Source organism: Hipposideros armiger, unplaced genomic scaffold (genome assembly GCF_001890085.2).
Source record: "Hipposideros armiger isolate ML-2016 unplaced genomic scaffold, ASM189008v1 scaffold_237, whole genome shotgun sequence".
NCBI lineage: Eukaryota > Metazoa > Chordata > Mammalia > Chiroptera > Hipposideridae > Hipposideros > Hipposideros armiger.
Window position 1 is genome coordinate 955,368 of NW_017731587.1, and position 24,098 is coordinate 979,465.

The 24,098-nt window shown below is 38.7% G+C and overlaps 1 protein-coding gene and 1 pseudogene across 2 annotated transcripts in view; one reads left to right on the plus strand and one right to left on the minus strand.

The window, feature by feature from the left end:
• Positions 1 to 2,969: 2,969 nt before the first annotated feature.
• TMTC2 (transmembrane O-mannosyltransferase targeting cadherins 2) overlaps positions 2,970 to 24,098 on the minus strand; it is a 422,158-nt gene continuing 401,029 nt past the window's right edge. For both annotated transcript variants that reach the window (XM_019655152.1, XM_019655154.1), the window contains exon 12: positions 2,970 to 5,734. In XM_019655152.1, the coding sequence (XP_019510697.1) occupies positions 5,555 to 5,734 (180 nt within the window). In that variant the 3' untranslated portion in view covers positions 2,970 to 5,554. The remainder of the gene's footprint in view (positions 5,735 to 24,098) is intronic.
• LOC109389530 (gamma-glutamylcyclotransferase pseudogene) lies at positions 6,785 to 10,091 on the plus strand (annotated as a pseudogene).

Here is a 24,098-nt window from a genome sequence, read left to right on the forward strand (position 1 = left end):
GGGCATGCATCCCAAATCTCTATGGAACAACAACAACAACAACAGGTCAATATGTGGTGAAGTGGCAGATGGAATCAAAGGCAATCAATCCAAAGGTCTGTGATTGCATCCTACTGGAAGACCACCCACCATGGCACAGTAAGGAGCTGGAAATCCTGGGAACCATGCATCTTTCTCTAAGGCAAAACTAAGGCTAACAGAGAGAGCACAATCACATTGCCGTTTCGGCTTGCTCTCTCCTTCCAGCGTTGCTGTTTCAGTATGAAAGGCAAGTTTTCTAGCATGTTTCCCGTCAGTAAACTGAGCTGAGTTTTTAAGTTGTAGGAAGCAAATTGTATAGTATTGAAAATATTGAAATTAAGTGAAAAATCATATTCCAAAGGTACATACCTATGAATTGGAATTATTATAATTCTTAAAATATCCACAGAACTCCAGTTTCTTTCCTTGTAATAGAGTAACCAAGACTTGGATACATGTCCTTTCTTTGTACTAGAAATGTATACTATGAGGAAACTGTCACCACTGAGGTGAAAAATATCAAGTGAGAAGAATCACTGAACCCCAAACTTCAACTTTTCAGAAAGCGATTTTTAAAAATATCAAGTTGATCATGAGCAATTAATAGACGGGATTTTCATTTATTATGTATTTTATGTTCATCTACTCAACAACAATATGCCAGACTGCAGAAACAATGTCAAAAACCCCCCACAAAAAACAAAAACAAAAAAACCCTGGCCCCTGCATCACTGGTTTCAGAGTCATAGAGCTTTGATCCAAGTTAAAGCTAGACCTTGATTTAAATATGGAGACAATTATGCAATTACTTCATACCGCAAGACCTCTTAACTGACATTTGTATAGCCTATTGTGCAATTGCCACTAACTATTGGGTTCTTGGAAAAGTCATGACGCATTTTGCAACGAAAAACATAGAAAACATACGTCATGACTTTTCCGACAACCCAATAGTTTTGGGATCTTGGTTAAATCACTTAACTTGGGGGTCTTAATTTCCTCGGGTAAAAAGTAAATAGGTTTAGCTGCATATCTACTGAAGTCTTTTTTTGGCTTTCACAATCTAAATTTTTAATGTTTTTCATGCATTCCTTCTGTTTTGGTCTGTTTGGGCTGTTATAACAAAATACCACAGACAGGGTAGCTTATAGACAACAGAAATTTACTTCTTACAGCTCTGGAGGCTGGAAGTCTGAGATTTGGGTGCCAGCATGGTCTGGTGAGGGCCCTCTTCTGGGTTGCAGACTTTTTATTATTTTTTATTGGGGAACAGTGTGTTTTCCGGGACCCATCAGCTCCAGGTCCAGTAGTTGTTTCAATCTAGTTGTGGAGGGTGCAACTCAGTAGCTCACGTGGGGATTGAATCGGCAACCTTGGTGTTATGAGCCTGCGCTCTAGCCAACTGAGCTAACCGGCCGCCCCAGACTTCTTGTTGTATCCTCACATGGGGAAAGGGATAAGCGTTCTCTGGAGCCTCTTTTATAAGGGCATCAATCTCACTCATGAGGGCTTCATCCTCATGACCCAATTGCTCCCCTACTTCCCTACTTCCTAATACCATCACCTCTAGGCATTAGGTTTTCAACATGAGTTTGGGGGACACATAAACATTCAAACCATAGCAACCTTCTCCAATCTTCATGATCACCTGCAATGAGAGAGGTAGAGAACATGATTTGTGTAAGATGCAATAGCCAGAGAAATGTCAAGGAATGTGAAAAACCTCGTCTCCAGGCTTGGGTTTAGTGCCTGAGTGCATCCATGACATGGAACCTATGAGCGTAGGACAACATGGGGACAGGCTTGCTGATTGCTAGCTTTGTAACCTGAACAAGTTATTTCATATGTCTGGTTTCCTTAACCCTAAAGCTGGAACATAACCTCACACATCCATAGGATGTTTCACAGAAAATCTTTCTAGCTAAATTTTATCCTGTAATAAAGGAATTAGGCAATACACATTCATGCTGTTATATAACAACATTTTTAACAAGACTGTTGAATTCTCTATCTATCAGTTTATACCTTATCTAGGACCCAAGGATTTTCCTACCAGACCCCTGAATGTGCCACACCCACGCTCTCAGCAGAAAAGGGTTTCCCTTTCCTCTAGGACCAGAACTAAATACCAGGATCTTCTAAATATGGTCATTTTTACCAAACAATGAAGCAGGGAATTGGCCCTGCTGGGGCTATTTCCTAACACTTTTGTACAGTTCATCAATAAAACAAAAACAAAACTATGTCATCTTTCCTAAACATGGCAAATCTGATAATGGCAACCCTTATTAACCACTGAAAATTGATGATTAATTATTATTGTTGATTATGCATTAGCCATGCTCTCTCTCTCTTTTTTTTTTTATAGATTTTATTGGGGAATTGAGGGAGGGCAACAGCATTGGGGAATCCGGGAAGGGGGACAGACAATTTGCTCTCCTTTTGTTCTTCAGTCTAGTTGTGGAGGATGTCGCTTCACTGGCCCATGTTGTTATTGTGATCATTGCGCTCTTCCCAGGTGAGGCAGATCAGTCGCTAGCCTCTGGACGGCCGCTCATGGTGGCTCTTGGGAGCCCACACCGGCTGCCGGCCTCCCACGCTCCCTGCCGGCCACTCACGGTAGCTTATGGCAGCCCATTGCAGCTTCACTGCAGCCAATGCCATCACTGGCGACTCACAGCAGCCCAGTTCCAGGTTGAGCTGTTGTTCAGCATCTTAGCTATAGAGGGCAGTGTCCCTGGCCCCCATGTGGGATCCGAACCGGGGCCCTGCTGCTCAGAGCCAGCATCCCAAGCCAGCTCTTAATCAATGCACCACTCGGACGGCCTGCTCTGTCTTTATCTGATTCTCAGTCTCCACCTTTTAAAAAACTTTCTCCTAGTTCTGTTCACATCCAAGAGACTATAAGTGTTATTGCTGTGGAATACTTAAAAACAGTTTATACAACATATTTGTTATCAATGCTTTATTGTTGAAAACAAAATTGAAATTCTCTGGCACATAAAACAATTAATTATTTCTACAAAAGGAAAGCCTACAAATCTTGATAATTTATACAAATAACAGTTTTTCAAAAAATAAAATTTTAATTTAGTAAACTTGTCTTGTGCTCTATATTTTTAGCACTGTCTGCAATAATCCACCATAAATCCCTGAGCGGAGACATTTTTTGACCATGTTCTTTAGCCGCACCCCCTCCCAGCCCCCCCCCCCCCCCCNAGGTTGGTCTAAGCCCAGCCCTGTAGTGAAAGGTGTCAGGGACATTTTGTTATTAAAGATCCATGCATTTTAAGACACAGGCCCAATTACTAATGCTACTTGGGAACTGGGTCAACATGAAGTGCCTCTACTGTGCAATCAACAAACCTATTAAGAACCAAGTGTTTCAAAAGGAAGAACAATAACAATAAAAAGAGATAAAGTGTTAAGACTAGGAAGTCATCATAGGTCAATAACTATTTAAATAAATAAAAATGTTAGACATTGAATTCATCTCTATATCCTTATATTAAATTCCTTATTTATTTTTATTTTTTTGCAATTGCCAATGCAGTAGAAGATGAAAAATACACTTCAACCCACACTTTTGGTTTGACCACGGGTTTGTTGTTGTTAAATGTTAAATATTCTGAGAACACAGTGATTTAGTTATAATTTAACTTTTGGCCCTTAAGTGAAATGTTTACAAAATAATATACATATAAGGAGGGCCTTTTTATTAATGCCATCAACAAATCTCACTCACTACATTTGACCTTCTTAAAATAACACTAAATGTCATAGGTACACTACTTTAAATTCTTTATCCCACTGTATTCAGATATGCAGGAAAACATAAAATATGAAGAAAACATAGTATGATGTATTTGCATGTCCAGCTTTCCTTTAATGGGAATGCTGATCATATATACATGGAGTATGAGTGTAAAGGAGAAAAAGCTAATTTTCAGCTGCAAAGAACTGGCTTATTGAATCAGGTTTTGTTTTGTTATTTTGCTATGGTAGAATAATAAATAAATAAATATGTAGGGTATTGTATAGCTACTTTCTCTATGAAGACGCCAATAATGGACTGTTGTTTTTACAAAGTTAATTTTTAGTAGCAAAGTTTGACTGCCAGTCAAGAAAAGGTTCAATAAATGTTCCTCTCTACTTCATTTACAGTCTTTTACTTGTGAAATGATTGTTGAAGTGGTTACTAATAGGTAATGAAATAAAATACCAAATTTGTTAGTGAAAAATGGTTTTCAACTGTGAAAAGCACTTGGCAGAAGACCTAGAAACAGGCAGGCTAATGCTACACTCTACTGCAATTTAAAATAAGAAGTCCTTTTTTTTTTTATGTCTTGTGGGAAAAGCAATATGAAAAATACGATAAAAACAATTCCTTAAAAACTTATCAGCACTGCTGTTTAGGTAATTATTAGAAAGCAATTAGCATTTCATACCAACTTTTTCCAAAACATTAACTAATTGGCAACCATCATTGTACATTCCTTTGAGAGGACTTGATTTTGTTAACCAGTAACATCTGGAAAGCACAAAACACCGTCCCCTTTGTGTAATAGCTGATGGTTAGTTACTGGAACTAGAACACGTTTAAGCTTCCTTTTGATATAATCCTTCTGTAAGCATGTGCATTAGCCAAAAACAGCCATTTTGAAAGGGAATTTCAAAGGCCTAAGAGCTAATACAGTGACTTCTCCTAGACAGTTTTTGGGGAAAATGTTGGTGACACTGAAGTAAAAAAAAACTGCCTGCCTGACACATATGAGGCCCCCTCAGCCTCTCCTACAACAAGAGTGTGAAATGTGGTTTGCTCTACTCTGCATACCCTTTCCAGAATCTGAAAAGCAAATGATGCCGAAAAGGGTGAAGACGGACCTCCAAAGCATAAAATGTTATGTGCATAGTCAGGGAACAACTGTAGATTATGACAGATCCTGACACAGTATTAAAAAAAAAAAAACGTTGTCTAAGTTTCAGAAATTGTAAGCAGGCTGTCCCAAAGAGAAAAGACAGCAGCGTTGGGACAACCAGCTAGCTCACTAGAACTCACACTACACTTGAATCACTCCCTAGGAACACTTGACCTTAATAGTTTACGGCGGCTGAATGGATAGAGACTCTGACTTCCTCTCACAGTGTTTAAGGAACAATATAATTTCTAAACTAGCTTTCAAAAAGGAACAAAATTGAAAAGGTATACTCCATCTCCTCTTTAAGAATGCCGAAAGATCCTGTTTTAAGTGCTCTGGTTTAGTTCTGTGGGTGACAATTACATCCTTCAGGAGGTTTCTAATGTCCCCCCCCCACCCCCCGACACACACACACACACGCACACACTTTTTTTTGGTGTTAATGGCTGTGGCAACAGCAAAGCGGATACTCCCAGAAGTGACGATGACCTCAGTGACTTCTGCCTTGGTCTTGAAGTCCAAACTAGTTCTTGTCATAGAACTGTTGGGAAGTTCTGTTCATTAATGAAGCCAGCTTTAAAAGATGGAGGAGGACAAGGTATTGCCCTTCTGTGTCAGGTGTTGGAAGTCTTTAAGCCTTGCTTTTCCATGATGTTCCAGAGCTTGCGGAGATTGGACTGCGTGATGATATCATCTGGCTTGAGCTGCAGCGCCCGCAGGTAATTGGTCTCTGCCTTCTGGAGTCGGCCATTGAGGTGCAGAATGGCTCCCAGGTTCATTAGAGCAGCTGGATACTAGGACCGGAGAGAGGAAGGACAATGATTAAGAGGTCATTTCAAGCTTTCCTCAATGGAAGACAAAAATCTTCTTCCACTTAGGCAAATGATTCCCTTATGTCTGGAAGCATTTTATGGAAGCAATTTAGCCATTTACACAAACAGACAAAGATAACTAGAAAGAAAAAAAGTTTTCAAACAGCTGCTGTGTACTTTGTGCCTTAAATAGGGCAGAAATAGTTATCTTCTTTAATGAGAAAGCATAGGTTACATAGGAAGACTTAGTCAGATTGTACTTTCCGGAGAAAAAAGTTAAAAGTGATACAATTTCAGATGGAAAGAACTGAACGTTTTTTTCAAGTTGACACCAAGAAATAAACTATTAAGTTGGGAAAGCTGACAAATCTATGCCCACCCACTTTCTGTTCCCTGTCCTTAGCAATATTCCATACAATTTATGCAAATATAAATAAGTAAAATATGTTGTAAAATTTTACTGATGTTTTCAAGGGTAAACGAACTAAAGAAACATTCAAATTCAACCACTAAGTCCTTTCCAAATCTAACCCAAGTAGGTTAATGAAACAAAGTCCTTATTTTTAAGTCTAACAGTTTCTAAACTTCTAATGGAGAATGTTTACTATCAATATAGCAAACACATCAACATAGATAAAATATGGCACAGAAAAATGCAACCTTTATAAGAAAAGTTTTGTTATTTGTTTAAAAGTAAAGTAATTCTCAGATTATTCTGTAATGTATGGTAATTGCAATACAAAGTTAACATGTGAAAGCAAAGTTAAAAAAAATGGTATGAGTTATGTAGCACTAGTTTAATACAGGGGCTCCATCCCCCAAGTTCTCAGACATTAGCTACCAACAACACAACTTCTTCCCAAAGGAAAAAATATTTTGCTTGCTATCGACAAATAAGGGCTGTTCTGCTCTTGTCTTGTCCCTGGAACTTTCTGGCTAACAGAGAACAGCTAATATTTTGGCAGTTACATACATGCATATTTCAAGTATCAGATAAAGTGTTTATGCTAAGATTATGTTTTCATTTTACAGATGGTGTCAACTATTGATTGTCCTGGCAACTCTGTGATACAGCCTAAAGTAATTCACAATTCTTTTTACAATTTAGTATTTTCACAGTGCATGCATTTTTCAGCTGAATTCATGTGACTCCACTCTTTACTGAAAAAACAATTATATTAAACCAAAACAATGCTGGGGAGAGGGCTGAATAGCTCAGAGTAAACTAACTGGGAAAAGATGATCAGATTTGGATTTTTAGACATCTGGATTTGAGTTTTTGCTCAACCACCGCCTGTGACCTTGGTGACGTCCCCTAACATATCTGTGCCCCAATTCTTTAACTTATGAAATATTGAAATAACATCAACATTTTTGCATGTTGTTAGGAAGATAAAATAAATGTACTATAGTACGTGCATATAGTAGACACACTAAAAATGTCAAGTTCTTTTCCTTGTCTCATATTGCTTGAGGTCTAGCACATGCATGTCTGTGATTTTTATGTTGCTATAGATTATAATTTTCATTTCAATGGCTACATAATATGTCTCTGGATGCATACCAAAATTCTCATAAGTCTTCTACTACTGGGCATTATTCTCCAATTTTTCCACATCTTTTTTTCTTTTCAAAAAATAGTGTTGCAAATGTAAGCTATTCCTTACCTTCAAAAACCTTTTGGTCAGGATGACTCCACACTCATCAAGAGAAATACAGATGGTCAATATCTAATTTTAAACACCAATCCAAATAAACATAGCTCTAAATTACATGTGTAGTGAAGAGCTCCATCTTGGAAACCCAAAATAACGCCACCTGCCCTGTCTTCCTGAGATCTTTGTTATCACACCGGACCATTATCATCTTGAGTTTGATGCCTGAAAACATATCTGAATTACGTCCCCTCACAGAGCTTAGCACAAGTATCAATAAACAGTGACTAAACTGATGGTGAAGTGTGTTCACAACCTGCATTACTAGAGATGCTAAATAGATAAAATGTTCAGACTTCCTGCTATCCTGAGTAGGAAGAGAGGAAATGGGGAGGGAGAACCTCAGTTGGAGACCACTCTTTACTCACCAGAAATAGAAGAGGCCCAGTGATGAGGCTGAGAGAAACCAGATGGCTCTGTGGGATAGCTGTTATTCCTTGAATCATTTTATTATCAAAGTGTCTGTACCTAACTACAGTTGCAACTCAAGGGAATTATTAAAAACACTCAGAGGTTACCGAGTCACATTGCCTAGTTTCCAATGCCAAGTTCACCCTAGAAACGTGTGTATTTGGACAAGCTGACTGAGCACTTGAGACCTCAGTTTCTTCTACAAATGGGATGGTAACAGTACTTGCTTCTTAGAGTCGCTGTTAGGATTATACGAGCATACAAAATTATTGTATTTTCCCTCTTCTTTTCTCGCGGTCTTCTCATCATTGCAGAAACTCAAAGCAGAATCTCCTTGTCAATGTGCTTGGACAGCTACTGAGCCCAAACACTGAGGATCTGTGAGCTAGTTCTACCTTCAATAGTTCTGTAGCCTTTCTCAGGTTAAACCTGGAAGAGATGGCTGTGAAAATAGGTAGTGAAGTATACCTAGCCACATGAATAGGCTTTACTATTATTACTAAGCTGCAGCCTGGGTTGTTCTGTCTTTGGAATATTTGAGTCACCTCTCTACCATCAAATGATGAAAAAAAGAAAAAAAGTTAACATTATTCTATGAAAATACAATCAGGAAGCTAAATCTGTTATCAAATGAGTCTGAATGCTAATGATAATGTTTTGGAATAACTTTAATTTTGCATTATCCACACTAGCATGTTATTAAACACAAATAATCAAAAACTGACATTATGAAGTTAATGTGGGATAACAGGTCTCGTGGAACCTCACATATACTAATTGTGTTCCTTAAAAAATACAAGTCCAAGTACACTAACAATGTGCATATTTAAGAACACTATTTAATATTTTTTTTTAAAAAGATTTTATTGGGGAATTGGGGGAAGGGAATATCGTTGGGGAATTGGGGAAAGGGAACAGACAAGTCACTGTCCTTTTGTTCTTCAGTCTAGTTGTGGAGGACGTGGCTTCGCTGGCCCATGTTGGTATTATCATTGTGCTTTTCCCGGGTGAGGCAGTCACTCACCAGCCACTGCACAGGCACTCACAGCAGCTCACGGCAGCTCATGGAAGTGCACGCCCGTTGCCGGCCAGCCCCACTGCAGCCTATGCCGTTGCAGGCGACTCACAGCAGCCCAGCTCCAGGTTGAGCTGTTGTTCACCATCTTAGCTGTAGAGGGCAGTGACACTGGCCCTCATGTGGGATCCGAACTGGGGCTCTGCTGCTCAGAGCTGACGTCCCAAGCTAACGCTTAACCAATGTGCCACTTGGCCGGCCCTTATTCAATATTGTTAAGCAGCTATAGATTTCGATTTCCAGAGGAAACATTTTGGATTGAATGTGTATTTTAATAAAGTAAAAAAAGTTTATTTAAAAAAACATCAACGAACATACATTATGTCATGCTTATTAAAACATGACTATAGTGGCCCACACACTTCTTGCCTTTCCCCTAACTGGGGTTGGGGTTGGGAGAGCGGGTGGAGGGTGGCACAGTGGCCTCTGGGCTGGGGTCATCTGCCACCACACTGCCCTCACTATCCTCTCCTCATACCCCTGCTGTGGACGCTGGGGCCACACAGGCGCCTAGTGGGACCTGGCAGACTCGGGCTGAGAGGAGCTGCGGGGCCAGGAGGCCGGGAGTTCCCTGTACTTTGCCTTTGGCAGCAACATGCTGACTGAGCGGTTTCACCTCCCAAAGCCCTGGGCCATGTTCTGTCGCAGGCCCACCTGCAGGATTTTAAGATTGACTTTGGCAAGTCCCAAGGCAAAACAAGTGAAGGTTGGCATGGAGGTACAGCCACCATTTTTCAAAGTCCTGGAGATGAAGCACGAGGAGTGGTATGGGAAATGAACAAAAGCAATTTAAGTTCTCTGGATAAACAAGAAGGGGCTAACGGTGGTACATATGTCCCAATAGAAATTAATGTTTACACTCAAAAAGGGAAAAAAAAAAAACCTGTTGAAGTTATCAGATGAATAATTATGAGACCACTCCCCTTCACCCCAGTATAAAAAGGTCATTTGCATGGTTGCAAAAGGCAATGGTTTGCCCCTGGAGTATCAAAAGAAGTTAAATACAACAGGACCAAATGACTACAAAGGAAGGGTCTCAGAAGAAATAAAAGGTATTATCAAAACAGGAGAAACAAAAACTCATCAGAACATAGAATATATCTACAGATATTTTCTCTATGTGCTAATATACTTTTAAAGTTTAGAAGAGGGATCTGAGATACCTCTATATTTAATATATTTTCAACCATGCTCTGAAGGTTTATCTCACTTGAGTGATTTCTTGTTTTCATACTATGAAAAGAAACTGGGATAGGAGTTAGACAATTGCAAAGGGGGCCACAAGGCACTGGGATGCACGTAAATGGATGTGGGTGCTCCTGTGAACACTTAGAAGGTATTTTCTCGACTTGATCTGAAGTATATTCTTGCTCTGTGGCAAATGACAGATTTGAAGCTTAATGATGGTGCTGGCGAATCGCTCTGCTCTGGAATGTTTTTTATCAGCTTAATAATAGCAAGCAAACTGCCGAGATAGTTGACAATACATTATTTTAATTATCAAAACAAAATGAAACAAAAAGAATAACATCACTATGGCTTCTTATTTGCATGAATGGAAACTAAAGAAATTTACGTACTGGTGTGCTCAAATGTGACATACATATTATTGCCTTAGGCAGCTGCATTGAAAGTGTCAACAATTTGACATAAACCATTTCATGTGTTTGTTAAAAATGTATTAATAAAAATGGATATAGACTACTTTCTTCTTATATGGTAGTTTTCTCTCTTCAAAGACATGGGCTTTATCTTTTAAGCCTTTCATGTCTCCCCTCCACCGCAGTCACATGGGTGGCTTAGTGGGTGACCATTAGACTGAATGTCTTCAGGTCATCTAGCCTTGTTATAAACATTGTAATTCAAGGAGTGGTATTACCATCACGGAGGAACTTGACGGAAGTGCAGAATTTCAGGTGCCGCCTACTGAAGCAGAATCTGAATTTTAACAGGATCCCCACGGTGCTTTGTATGCTCATTAAAGTTTGAGAAGCACTATTCTAGAGATCATTGCCAGATACTAGCTTATATGATTTTACAGCTTTTAAAATTATGTTTCTTATAAGACAATGAAGTTCCTATGTGTCAGATCGAACGGCTATCCTCCCATCAAGTAGAATTCTTCTCTTGGCCTTGCAATTATTTAAGGCAGTGAAGTGTTCAAATGAAATTTTACGAACAGAGCCGTAATGACTAAATATTGTTAGACAGAAGAAGAGGGAATACAATGCCTTTCCATAAGCACATAAGAGCATGGAAAGATTTCTAAACAGACTTAGATTACCTAGCTGTGTAACTGAAATGCAAGAAGTCCAGGTGACTGGCTGGCTGATTACTTATTGGGTGTCACTGCCATCTGCCAGCCGTGACTCATGAGCTGGGGAACAGAAACCCAAGTACAACTGCTGATGTCTTCCCTCTCACACATCCTCTTTTATTAAAGACAGCCGATGAAATTTTCAGCATGTTAACAAAGGCAGTCGGCAGCTTGCAACCCAGTAACACGGGGCTTGTGGCTCCATACAACAAATGACACCACCTCCTACTTCACAAATTAGGAAGGAGAACCAGACCTTTCTTGTTTCCTTGAAGAAAACAGATGCTTTACATCAAAGGGGCTGACTGGCAGCCATACTGAGGCAACAAATGACATCTTTTTTCAAATCTCTAGGAAATTATGCCTTTAGTGTTACTTGACTGTGGTCTTTGGCTTATTTCTCGAACATTGGAGGAAATAATAAAAGTTAAAATAATAGATGTATATTGGCGTGTGGTGGAGCAAAGACAGAATTATGAAGGTCTGAGTCTAGTCTGACACCCTTGGGGCTCCGGAGGAACCCAGCTGAGCTCACGGTGTCTCCTGAGCACACAGGACTGGAAGACAGTCATTTTCTTGGCCTTTTTCTATGATGTGGTCTTGAGAGGGTATCTATGGAGGGGGAATAGTGAGGCCATAAGGAGATTTAGGATTGGGAATTCATGTTTCTATTGGGAACAGGACGAAAATGAAGAAGTTTGAACAGAGGCCTGGGATGGGGCCTACAAAACGGTAAACAAGTGTGTGGTTGGAGTCTTCTGATTAGACAGGATTTGGAAACTCACACACTAAATGGGCCCTCTGGGACCCACTGGTAAATCAATAGACACAAGAAGCTCCGAAAAAGACGGACAGAGACAATAGAGCAATATTTCTAATTTTACAGAAATATTTACTTCCATTTAAAGTGATGTTGAAATTATGCCCAAAGCTGTATATGTACTGTTGTATGAACTAAGTAACTTTTAAGAAAGAATGTCTTAAGTTAGCTTTTCCCAGCTATTAATTAATATCCTATACATATTTGAGGTGTTTTCAGGATAACCACCTTTAACTTCCTTTCTGCATATGATTTGCAAACTTAAATTTTACATAGTCTGAAGTTTTTAATGGAGTCTCACTCTTTTTCAAGAAGTTACCAAATAACTTGATGTAGCCTGCATATTTCCATTTTACTGTATTCAGTTAAAATTGCTTACTCAATTGAATTTACTGGAGCAGTGACTGTACCACGATGCTTAAAAATTAATGGTATAAACTTTAAAGAAAAATATTCATGAAAAAGAGTTTTATGCATAAATTTAAGGGTTCTTTTATATCTATTATGCCTTGTACATGGCAGATATTTAATAATTACTGAATTACAGTTTTTAAGATCATCTGTCAGGCTTATGGAAAAAAGTATAATACAGACTGCGACAAAGTTAGATACCTTATTTCCCTCAGTTTCAATATCACTGTTCTTCCTCTGTCCCAATAGTCCAATGCCAAGCTAGAAACCTGAATAAATTATTTTTGATTCCTTGTCTTCCTCCATACATATGCATGCACACATATCCAATTGTTAAATCATGGCAAATTTACCCCAAATCTCCCTTATAGCTGTCTTCTAATTATAATCTGTCCCTTTCTCCCAACTTGGTTTAAAGTCTAATTATCTCTTCTTGGATTATTTAAATAAATTATTTTGATAGAAAAGACTGAAAGGGTAGCTGAATTGAATGATGGGTGACAGATAATTTGAAGGAATAAACACATGAGTAAAGCCATATGCAGTTTTTTCTTTTATTATAAATATTCTAGGCATACAAAAATTTCAGAGAATACAATAAAAGCTGTCTATTTGCCTAACAGATAAAACTTATAAAAACAACTGAAGCTCCCAAATATTTCTCACTGTTCCTGAACTCACCCCCATCTTCCCCCAAAACGACTATCATTGGTATTCCAGTGTATGTTTTACACTTTTATTTTTTGTGTACCCATAATAAATGTATATTATATATTCATAAGTTTTATATTTATAAATTTGTGGATTCATTATCCTTTATGAAATGCCATCCGGCCAAGCATCCGACTGGAACTTGAATTTTTGCTCATCATTTTGCTTTCAAATTTGTCCATGTTGATATACGTAAGGTTTAGTTCTTTCACATGAATTCCATTGAATGGCTACCATTCTCTAAAGCATGAACATACAGACTCTTTAATAGAGGGCTATCATCAATATTCTTGTGAATATCTCTACACATACTTATGGAGCGTTTCTCGGAGTGGAACTGCTAGATTATAGGGGATCTTAAACATTGCCAGATACTACCAAATTGCTCTGAGTGTGGTTGTTATCAAAACACATTTTCATCAACATGTAATAGGGGTCTCTTTATTCCACATCCTTAATAACACTTGGTAGTGTCTGACTTTTTAATTTTTCCAAATTGAGAGCTATAAAATAGTATGTTATTCTGTGCTTAATTTATTTTCCTGGTGACTAGAAAGGTTAATAACATTTTTATAAGCTTAATAGCTTTTCCCATTTTCTTTTCAGGGATCCACCTCTTCTTTAACATTTGGACAGAATAAGCTTTGTAAGGGTTTTCACCTACATGGTGACATTTGAAAGTTAATTACACAGAGCTCGCACTACCTCAAAACAGCCCCTACATATTAGAACTGTCTGGCCTGGTGTTTTCCTGGTCAGAGTCACTTTCCCAAGACTGACAACCACATAACCATTGTTTCTAAGATGAAAAATCTGTTATACACAAAATGGAAGAACCTAAATGTAGGTTGACTTTCAATGCAGGTGAGAAGATGACGACAGAAATCTGGACAGCCAGAGGGTGGGGTGTAAACAGGGGCAGCAGGACCCACAGAAAAGTCTCCCAGTAACTGCGGAAAATCCTGGACTACTGTGTGTGGGAGACGGGTGGCAGCGCCTAGCTAACTAGCATGCAGGATACACTTTTCTTTATGGCTTGCTTCTCTTTCTTTATCCAGGTTCCTTGCTTTCTGCCTTTTTTCTTAGTTTCTTTTCTCAGAGACAGTAAGAAAATTTAAGATGAACATGTTTCATATTCTCCCTCTCTGTATCACCCTCCATTTTCTACTGACACTGCCTAGTTTAGCACCTCATCTCACTCATAAATTCTATCAACTTCCTATTCTTGTCCCCACCTTCAATGTCTTCCTTACTCCAATCTATTGCCCATCTGACCATATGTCTTTCTTAAACACCAATGGAGCCTTAGGGGGTCAACCTGTGCCTAAAGAAAACAATCCAAACTCTTTAGCACAGTACTAAGAAACCCGTTACAACTTGGCACCCCAAACAATCCCTCAGTATACATTATGCAGGAGCCACGTGTAGCCTGTTTCTGTCATGGGCTATAATATTTTGAGCATTCATTTCTTATCACAGAGTTCCTTCGACAGGACTCTTCTTCCATTCTCTTTTCAGCAAACGTCTGCTCATTTTTAAAATGAGATTAGCCATCTCTAATTCATAGCTTACTTCTCTATGCTCCTGTAGTTCTGTCTACACACATTAACTGCAACTCTTATACCACAATGAATTATATCCACTTGTTGTAAGTGTCTGTCTTCTTTATTGGAGGGTGAGACAGATAGTGAATTTATTTTAATTGTCTTTATAGTGCTAGGGCCAGGTACTGGCACGTGGAAGAAACTCTCAATGCTTGCTGAAAGAAGAAAAATGTGTATGGTGTAGCAGAAACAGTTGGCCTAGGAAAGGTAAATTCTAGCCCAATCTCAATGTAATTTAACAAACATTTATTAACACCTACTATATGTCAAAGTCGCTGCCAGATACTCTAGATAAAGTGGTGAACAAGAATAACACATATTTTTAGAGTGCATGTGGCTTTTGCTAGCTTTAATTGCACACATGGCATTTACCACAAACTATTAGAAGGTATTCAATCATTATCTCATTTATGTTCCTTCAACTCAGGAGGTAAGTGAAACTGTTGTCCATGTCTTGTTCTAAGCACCATAACGGATTGAACAGATGAAGGGCTCACTGCACTCAAGGAGTTTATAGTCCAGGGCATGAATGCAAACCCTCCTACATCAAGAATGGCTCAGAAATGTCTACGGAGGAGATGCTAAGACTGAGCTGTGCAAGAGAAGGGAGGCCATGCCCTTGTGGGTACAAGGCTACTGGGCAACATGAATTAATCAGGCTGTTTGAAGTCTTCTAGTCTTCCAAAATGAGAATGGTATGCAACCTTTTGAAATTGGTGGGTCATGTTAAAGCCAAATTTGTTACTTTTTAAAAGCGTTTTTAGCAAACTGCTGAGGGCAGAGCCAACAGTGGAGAGAAGCCCTAATAAACAAGAGTGAATTTCAATTAGTTTGGAGATTAAAATATCAGTAGTAAATATCCATGATATTAACCCTTCTGAGACTAAAAATGGAAAATAAATATTATGAAAAATGAAATATTAATACAAGAAACAAAATATCTTTCACAAAATACTATGACCAAACAAAAACCTACAAGCAATGTAATGTTCCCAATAGAAATGATAGCTCTTTGTAGTCGTATTTTCACTGCCTTCACATTTTGAATAAAGGATCTCTGCAAAAAGATTTACCAAACTGTACATACAGCATGGGAAAACAATACAGGAAATCTAGCAATGGCACCGCAAATTCTGACAGGTAATAGAAATGATTCATTTTGATTCTCAGCTTCAACACAATATTTGTGTTTTTGAAATAGCTTTGAATAAAACAAAACAGATATAGGTGACAAGCAAGACACAACACTGTATTAAAGGAGTAATTTCCATTTGTCAGTGACACAGTTTATCTTGTGTGCTTCTCTCCTACATCTGCTCCATCCCAGCGGGTGTCACGAGAACGTTCGTTTAACTTTTATGATGGGTGTGAGTGCCACAATGTGGAGTGCTATTCATTTCTATGGCAATCAAAATGCCAATAGCTGTGGTTTGGGGGACATCAAACAGTGATGGTAACAGAGTCATTTCAAAGGTGGTGGTTATTTCTAACAGAAAATGTGTATACTCAATTAAGAATATGACCTAAGAAATTATTCTTCATTGAAGATGATCCTATTTCAAAGACAGGCTTTCCTGATGGCCTTAATTTCACAAGAACCTCTCTCACGGGATCCAAATGGAAATAGATCCGGGCCACCTTTGTTTCACTCGTGGCTTTTTATACAATGCAATTACTACATTAGTTATGATTTGAAATAAGCGCATAGCTCGTCATTTGCAGTAACACTCTTAAATAAGAGTTCTCCATCACTGAGAAAACACATGATGATGTAAAGTGCATGCAGATTAGAAAAATGAAAGTAAGTAGAATGTATTGAAGGTAGAAAACACTGAAGGAAAGACATTTAGGCAAGAATCTGCATAACAGGCGAACATCTATCTCTCTAAAACTCCAAGAGCTTTCTGCCCTTCTGCTAGAGAGCTCCTACAAAACCGCACAGCATCTTCTTCTTTTCTTTGAACCAAATTCCTTTCCTGTTTCCAGTCCAAATATGATTTAAGCAACATAATTCACTCTACACTTTATTCATTTCTTTTTAGCATGAAGGGGAGGGAGGAACATACGCATGCTTTCTCAATCATAATCATATTACACAGAAGGGTTTCCAGCTGTACAGGCTATCCAAGTGTGTATGTGTGAAGCGTGAGTTTGAATATATTTAATAAAATGACTGTTCATTCCAAGGATTTGAAACATGTCACTGGAATAATAACGTTGTTATTAAAATGGATTTCAGACATATTTTGGAAGTTCATATTTGGGTTTATAATATTTAAGAACTCAATTGTCAAGGAAGATAGAAGGAGAGAGCTAATTTGGGGGGGTTGGACATTTTTTTTTGTTATGAAAAATGGTCTTCTGATAAAAAAAATACAAGAGGTATAGGTATACTACTTTAACAAAATCAAAGTTATACTGGAGTAAAACTCAACAGAAGCCACAACAATCAAATTCAGGAAGCTTTTTAAACCTCTGTATATCACTTCTCTGACTGACTTCTGTGTTTGCCAATAAATAGCTTTGATTTGATGGAGGTCAACTGAAAGATACTAGTTTGCATATTTTGGAAATGACAGATTTGTTCCTGAATAGGACTTGCTGAAAATATTCATTTTTTTAAGAATTATGGAAATGAGCATGTCAGAGACCTGAAAACTGTGGATTAAAAATAAAATGTAGGTTAGGCATACACACTGTAAAGATGGGTAAGACATTTTTTCCCCTCTCATGAAGCAGATGGGGACCATGGTGTAAACAGGCAGGATTAATCCAAGGGTGACAGTGTCATTCAGAGCAATCCCATTTCAACATGACATTAGAAGGCAGCCACTGTTCACTCACAGAATGCAGAAACACATTTTGCTGAGGAAATTCACCACAGGCTTGATGCACATAGCAACTGGGACGTATTGAAAATGCTCTGAGTTAGGATGACCAGATCAAACCTAACAAGCAAGAGCAAAGCCATTCCTTCGGAAACTATAAATCTTTCTTAAGGCTAAAAATAAAATGTAAACACACTGTCTGATGCATGCGTGGCATTCTATTTGCACTTTTATAGGCCAAGACTTTGTTGATACATGCTTGGAAAAATAATGATGCAAGGTCTTCACACATCATTTCAGAAAATATTCCATCAGGAAACACCAATCAAGGTGAAGCCATGCTATATTCCAAGCTGTTACACTTGCCAAAGTGTCACACTTGCTGGACACGTAAAAATAAACATGGCTTGTGTGTATCTAAACTCATGGCAAATCAAGGGAGGTTTAACGGCAGAACTTCTGCCACTCACATTGTACAAGCTCACATATCAGCCTCAAGATCTTGACATTCAATTGCACATTTTGCCTCTATTAATATTTCTGAAATGTTCGTATCTGAAATAGCTACATTCAGACTGCATCAACTGTCTAACTTGAAGCTTGTAGTCAGCATATTTTTATATCTATAAGAATGTTTTTAAGACTGGCTTGATGACATTGGTTTGCATAACAGCTTCCAAAAATGTACATAACACACATTTTGTACTGCCTTTACCCACTCTACCAATGTCTTATCTCTTTTCTGAGCAACGATATTTTTGAAATCGCTGTATCTTACTTTTTTGCCTCTCTTCCTTAGTCTTCCCTGTTAATATAAAACAAAGAGGCAAGCAAATAACAAGCAATCAATAAAGCAATCACCCAGACCCAGAATCCAAGCAACTGCTGGCCTCAAATATATTTATTGGACACTTATTCACCCATACACCACAAATAACAACCAAAACAAGACTTGAAAATGAAGGTAGAAGAAAATAAGGTATTTTGGACCTAATGATTAATTCTCATATGCCAACTCTGATTTCTTGTAGACTCATCTTCAATACTGAGACAAGGAACCATCATGATTACGTGATACCTGTCAAACATGTTAGAAAATCAGAAAGTAACACATTTTCCTCTGCTAAAAAAACATAATTGTATATTGGCAAGGCAACCACCTCAAATAATGATCTGATATTCGACTACAGGAAAACTCAGCCACGTATCACCTCTAGTTATAATTCATGTCTGAAAAAGCAAAACAAGAAGGACTTCCCTCGAAGTACAAGAAAAGGCCCATCTCCACAATTCCTTTGTGCAAGAAACCAGAGGCAAGATCCTTTTCTGCTATTCCATACTAATTAGTCTTAAAACAAAGTATGTTATGAACACTTCACTAACTATCTAATTAAATTGTAGGCCATTTGTCTCATCAATACTTAATATCCACTGCATATGATAATTCAATTGAAATCCAGTGTCTTGAAATGGCTCAGAGAAATTAAGCTATGTTCTAATGCCTATAACTTAACACTTTTATTTACTTCAATCAGAGACAGACTTCAATCAAAGACTACGTTAACTTCTTTGGTTCATCCAAGAGAAGTAGGAATTAAATGGTAAGTATAAATGCAATATCCTTAGAACGTTAAGTTGTGGATGCTAAGAGAGCATCATCACTTCCAGTGGCCACGTGAAAGGGCAGCGTCCAGCACAGGAGCTGAATACATGTGGCTAATCTGTAGAGTTACTGAACTCCAGAAGCCGGAGAACCATGGGAGGACAGGCAGCCTGCCATCCCAAGAAAAGAAGGATCGATGTGTTAAGATATCTCTTACTTAATACCTGTTAAGTAAAGGTGATTTATGGAGGATGAAAAGAAAATTAATAACAATGAAATAAAATTTTTAATAAGGAAGTCACTGGGGAGCCTTTGTAGGCTGCAAATAGTTAAAACGGTATCTGTCCTGCTGATCTCTGACTATAATTTCTAAGATAAATTTGAGTCCTTCAATTATCTCACCCTTTATAGCCAATGTTCTTTACTTACTTTTTAAATGTCATTTGTTCACTAAATCATTTAACATCTAATTACTGAGCACCTACATTGGGGATTGAGCAGTACACAAAACAGTTAAAAATACCAAGCCTCAGGACAGCTGAGTGGCTCAGCTGGTTAAGAGTCAGTTTAAGAGCACGAGCTCTGAGCAACAGGGCCACCGATTCGATTCCCTCATGGGCCAGTGATGCTATGCCTAAGCTGAGCTGCCGCTGAGCTGCCAACAGGTGGCAGGATGGCTCAGCTGGTGAGTGCAGGTGCTCCTAACGATAAGACTGCCTGTTCGATGGTGGGCTATGCCCACCGGCAAAAAAAAAAAAAAAAAAAGAATAAAATAATAATAATAATAATAATAAAGTTTAAAATAAAATAAAATAAAATACCAGGTCTCAGGGAGTTTCTATTCTATTTGTAATACAGAGATACTTAACACAAACATATAAGTAAAATATATTACATATATTGTAATACATGATAGGGTAAAAAGTACAGCAAAGAAAGGGTTTAAGGAATGTATGTGAGAGGAGACCACAAAAACTATCATTTGTGGGTCATATCCAGCCCACTAGCGGCCCATCTAAAAATTTATACTTTGAAATGTTTGAAAAACTCAAAAGAAATAATAATCCATCATGGCACATGAAAATTATATAAATTCAAATTTCACTGTCCATAAATCAAGTTTTATTGGAACAATCATGTATGTATTATCTATGGCATGTATGTATTATCATGGTAAATGATCAGTTTACAATGGCACAGCTTAGTAGTTGTGATAAGAGACGTTATGGCTGCAAAGCCTAAACTATTTGCCATCTGGTCTGCTATACACAAAGTTTGCCGAACCCTGGTTAACAATATAAAATAGGGAGACCTGGAAAGGTCTTAGGAGGAGACAGTGTCTGAGTGAAGAACTGAAGGAGGTGAGGGAGTAAGCTGCACGATGGTGACATGATCTGACGTATGCTTCGAATGCTGTGTTGAAAGTAGACTAAGGAAGGAGTCAATTTCAGTATTATACGTCAGAAGTGCTGCTGACTGTCTTTGACAAGGGTAGCAGCAGTGGAAGCTGGCTTCTGCAACTAGAAGAATGAAGCACTTCACTGCAATGGGAAAGACCACAGGAGGAGAAGGTGTGGGAAGACCAGGAGTTCAGTTTTGAACTAGTAGCTTGAAGGGTCTCTACAAGTGGAGATGCTACATAGACACTGGATAGATTAGTCTGGAGTCCAAAGAAGTGAGCTTAGCTGGACATATAAATTTAGGAGTCATGGGTGTATCGATGCCATTTAAAGCCATGAGAGAGGATGAGCTCTCTGAGAGAGGGAGTATACAGAGGAGTGGAAAGTAGGTCAAAAAAAGAGAAAACTTTCAAGGTTAAGTGATTGGATGGATGGAAAGGAACCAGCCAAGGGGATGAAGAACAAGAGGGACCAGAGTTAAGGTAGCAGATGAAGAGTATCCTGGAAACCAAGTGAAGAAAGTGTTTCCAGGAGGAATGAGTAATCATCTGTGTCAAATGCTACTGATAGAACAAGTAAAATTAGAAGTGAGAACAAATGAATTTCATGTTGTTGAGTGTTGTTCTAGCAACTTTGACAAGAGTAGTTTTGGTGACATCATGGGACAAAAAGCATGTTTGGAGTAGGTCCAAATGAAAATGGAAAGTTTTGCTTTAAAGGGAAGGGGGAAAAGGGAGTGGTAGCTAGAGGCAGAAATGGGCTTGAGAGGGTTTTGTGTTTCAATGTGGGGAGAAATAACATCATGTTTAAATGCTGATGGGAAAAATTTCACAGACAGGGGAAATATGTTAACATAGGGAGACAGAGACAAGGAAACAAAGGGAGGGGGAAAAGGGGAATCACTGTAGGAGTAATGTCCTTCAATAGTCAACAACAGAGGCATCTAGTGAAGAAATGCAAAAGTTGGTTTGAGCTAGAAGTCTGGATAGTATACGCATAACACCAGGAGAAAAGGCACGGATGCTAATAGATAGTGGTGATGGAAGCTTGTGGAAGTTCTCTCTGCTGTTGATTTTATGTGCTCTTAGTCGAATTAGCATTCCTTCCCAGGTAACTTTGCTCTCTGGCTCTTCTAGATTATTATCATCTTGTCTCTATATTGGTATTCGATAACATTACCATGCTGGTTTATTTATTTATTCAATTTGGGATATATTGTGCTGTGGAGCCTCTAATCATTCTAGAAAATTCTGGGATATTCACTACTTTACTTCTTGGGCTCTGAATAAATAATAGATCTCATTGTATTCTCCAGTTTTCTTAACTTCTCTTTCACATTCCTCATTTTCCTTCCCTGTGTAGCACCCTAGGTAATTTGCTCATTAATATCTTCAATTTTACTAATACTCTCATTTCTGACTAATCAAAAAATTGAGGTTTGACTTCAATAATTATTTTCCTTTCAAGATCAATGGTGAACATGTTACCAGACAACTGAGTATCCCCGCACTACTGAGAAACTTTTAAGTTTTCTTTCCTATAGAAATGTTAAGTATAGAAATGTTAAGTCTCCTTCCTAGTTTCTTAGTTCCTTAGCTCTTGGCTTTGATTACTTTTCTAACCAGTTTGTAAATCCTAGACTAAAGATTGCTCCTAGCCTGAATCCTAGAATTCTCCTATCCCCCTGCTTCAGATAACTACTTGAAAGTCTGTCACTTCCTAATATCCCCCAGGCCAGTAAACTAAATGCCAAACCCATTCTGGGCCCAGACAATTGACGCCACCTGAGTGACAGGCTGAATGGCTACAGGCTTCATGAGAGTTAACAGATTTATTAATTAAAATCTATTTTTCCTCATTCAGGGACCTTGGGGATACAGAGGATACATAAACAAGATTGCCAGTCACAACCAAAGAAGCCAATACTGTCTTCCAGGTAGAGCTCAAGACCCCTTCCTCTCATCTGAGATCAGCTAGGGCGAGAGTTCCATGAATCCCCCAATAGGCAGGGACAGCTCTACACCCCTCCCCAGCAGGAAGCAGATACAGAAGAGACCTCCTGTCCCTCAGCTTCCCATAGAGATTTTATGGGGATCACGTCTCTCAAGGGGAAAACAAGGCAGGCAGTTAGAGGCAGGCATTGGGTCTCTGCATTCTTGCACATCCCACAGGATGTGACCGCCCGGTGACCTCCCGTCTCAACCCAAAACTTCTTTTCATTGTAACTATCTACCCCTGAAACAAATGGGTGCAAAATAGCAAACTAGATCAGACTAGTCACTTGCACCTGCGCAGTACCTCTTGTCAATCACAGGTGCCAATCAAGTGGTCTCACACCCAGAGAGGAACAGCCCATTCTAGAGAAAGGGGATAAAAACTCTAAGTCCTGGGAAATCCGCCCTTTTGGACGCCTCCCTGCTTTTTGACTGCTTTTTCCCTTCTTGACCGTTTCCTCCTTTTTTTGAGCCATTTGAGGCTCGCCTTTGCATGTGGTCCGCTCCAAACTCTTTAAAATGTACTATCCCTTTGAATAAACTACTTTTTCAGTACTTTACTCTGGCATATCGTTCAATTCTTTTCTCGAGCTGCCAAGGACCTGAACTTGACGCCGAGAAGGGCCCACTCTCCGACAACAAACCCGACAACACACATTGAAATATATAGATGGTATATTATAGAATTGTACACTTGAAACCTATAATTTTACTAACCAATGTCACCCCAATACATTTAATGACAATTTTTAAAAAATCAGTCTATTATGTATCTTTTTAATGTTTCATACAAAGCTATTCTATATTCTGTTTCTGACAATTTCAGCATCTGTAGTCACTGGAGGTCTATATATTTGATTTCTGCAGACTCTTATCCACGGTGGTTACTTCCTTGGGGTCTTGGTGACCTTGGAGTTTTCTTTAATTTATTCCTTGATCTTAATCTGAAGAATTCAGCAGGTCTGAATAGTGGATGCTTTTCTCCAGGTAGGATCTGTTTCTGCCTCAGAAAATTGCCCAAGAATTCTACCAACCTAAAACCAGCACATTCCCCCTTGTGGGTCTTGACTCAATGACACACTCTGCTTCACCATCCCGGTGGAGACACAAGTTCTTCAGCTGGAACGCAGAGCTGTTATGGACTCCATGCTGAAGATAACCTCGCTTCTATAGGTGACTACCACTTAGAATCCCAAACTCCAGTTTAAAGTTGTTTTCCTTTTCTTTTTCTTCCTCACTCTACCCCCTCTTTGGAAGAGTGGTTATCTTCCTCTTGAAAGCCCAGCAGCATTTCAGAAGGAGAACATCATTCTGTCCTCTACCAGGGGAGAGAATCTCTGTGCTCTGTTGTACTGACAGAAGTAGAAGTCTTTGCGATTATCAAAGTTATTGAAATTTGGACAGTTTTAGGAGTTGGCTTTAAAATTCGAAGGTGGTATATTAATGAAGAATTTGTC